The sequence below is a fragment of the Austrofundulus limnaeus genome, unplaced genomic scaffold (genome assembly GCF_001266775.1).
Source record: "Austrofundulus limnaeus strain Quisiro unplaced genomic scaffold, Austrofundulus_limnaeus-1.0 Scaffold438, whole genome shotgun sequence".
Lineage (NCBI taxonomy): Eukaryota > Metazoa > Chordata > Actinopteri > Cyprinodontiformes > Rivulidae > Austrofundulus > Austrofundulus limnaeus.
In genome coordinates, this window is record NW_013952840.1 from 170,771 (window position 1) to 172,493 (window position 1,723).

Below are 1,723 nucleotides of genomic sequence, written 5' to 3' on the forward strand. Positions count from 1 at the left end.
TTTTATCAGTCAGATTCCACCGTGAAAAATGTCTGTTTTATCCCCTTTTATGAGTTTTTGGCCACTGACTATCTTTAAATCGCTGCTTCCTGTTACAACAGTCGGCTCTGGAAGCGATCGCTTTTTTTTTCTTTTTTTCTTCCTTATTTTGAAGCGAGTGGTTGAAGCAAATGCAGCATAAGAGCCCCCTGGTGGCTGAAGAAAAAAATCCACGTATAAGCCGCACCGGACTAGAAGCCGCATGGTTCAAAGTTCAGGAAAAAGGTTGCGGCTTATAGTCCGAAAAATACGGTAGTTTTGTAAAAAGATTATACTGTTTTAGTTATCGTTTTTTAATTTTATTACAGTTTTTATTTATTGTAGTTAACTCAAATGTTTTTTCAATGTCAGTTTTTGTTCTTTAGTTAGTTTTAGTGAACTCTAATGAGCCKGTGCCCCTGCAGATCATGCTGTGTAACCCCGTGTGTATCCTGGGCTACACCGTGGCCAGCTGGAGGTTCTTCAGGGAGCGGATCGAGGAGGAGGAGCTCTCCCTCATCCACTTCTTCGCCGAGGACTACGTGGAGTACAAGAGGAGGGTCCCCACCGGTCTGCCCTTCATCTCAGGGATCCGGGTCAACTAGTCCCCGGGGAGCCAGACGTGTCGGACTCTGAAACTCCGAGGCTGGCGCCCCCCGGAGGTGAGACCCTGCAGCTCCAGGCAGCTGGACTGCTGGCTGCCTGTTAACGACCAGAAACCTTCACCTGATCCAGTCTCACCTGATCCAGTCTCACCTGATCCAGTCTGCATGCCGAGCAGTTCTTTCACACTTTCACTCAAATTATAGTTCCACAAGAGTTCCAGGGAAATTTCATAGAAAAAAACAAACACTTATTCCACTCATTTATCTGTCTGTTAGCAAAATATCTGCTGAACCACTGGACTGCTTTAAATTAAAGTCTTAGAAAAGAATCTTTGGGTGAAAATCTGCAACTGAAGAACTTTCTGGAAGTAACCTGATTCAAGATGGCCGCCTCGTCTAATCAGCTTCAACTTTTCCTGACCAGGAGCTGATCCTGCCGTTCATCCAGCGAGATTTTCAACATTCGACTGAAAACTTTTCATAAAACTCTTTCAGAGTTTTCAAGAAACTTGTTTTTTTTTTCTGTTTTAGGAGCAAAAACCTGAAGTTTTATTTAAGAAAAAAAGGTTTTTCTCCCGTGTAGCACCACGCTGACGTTCACACGTTTGAAACACTTTCATGGTTTCATCATCCAGAAAAAAAGAACTTGGTCTGACTGTCGTTTTGCTGAAAACCAAGTCTTCCTGTTTTTCATCACTTCAGACTGTAAGGTGGACTTAGAGGATCCAGGATCAGCAGGAGGAGTCCTGGTCCTCCTGTGAACGACTTGATCTGAGAGGTTTGGATTTAAACTACAAACCCAAACGTTGTAGCAGCAGCTGCTCCGGTCGCTGCTCTGAGTTCAGGTCCGACTGGGCTGGGACTAGACCAGACATGGGCAGTCCTGGTCCTGGAGGGCTGCAGCCCTGCATGGTTTACTTGTTTCTCTGCTCCAACACACCTGATATGAAGGAACAGATGATTATCAGGCTTCTGACGTACGGAGGACCAACACTGACATAGTTAGAAATAAAACCAGAATTATGAACCAGTAAATAAATACACTTAAAATGCACCAGTTAAATTAAAAAATAACTTTATCTCCTGTTTTATAATTTAAT

General features: G+C 43.7%; 1 protein-coding gene across 2 annotated transcripts in view; it reads left to right on the forward strand.

Moving 5' to 3' along the window:
* icmt (isoprenylcysteine carboxyl methyltransferase) overlaps positions 1-1,574 on the forward strand; it is a 5,926-nt gene extending 4,352 nt beyond the window's left edge. For both annotated transcript variants that reach the window (XM_014024727.1, XM_014024728.1), the window contains one exon: positions 444-1,574. In XM_014024727.1, the coding sequence (XP_013880181.1) occupies positions 444-623 (180 nt within the window). In that variant the 3' untranslated portion in view covers positions 624-1,574. The remainder of the gene's footprint in view (positions 1-443) is intronic.
* Positions 1,575-1,723: the final 149 nt, after the last annotated feature.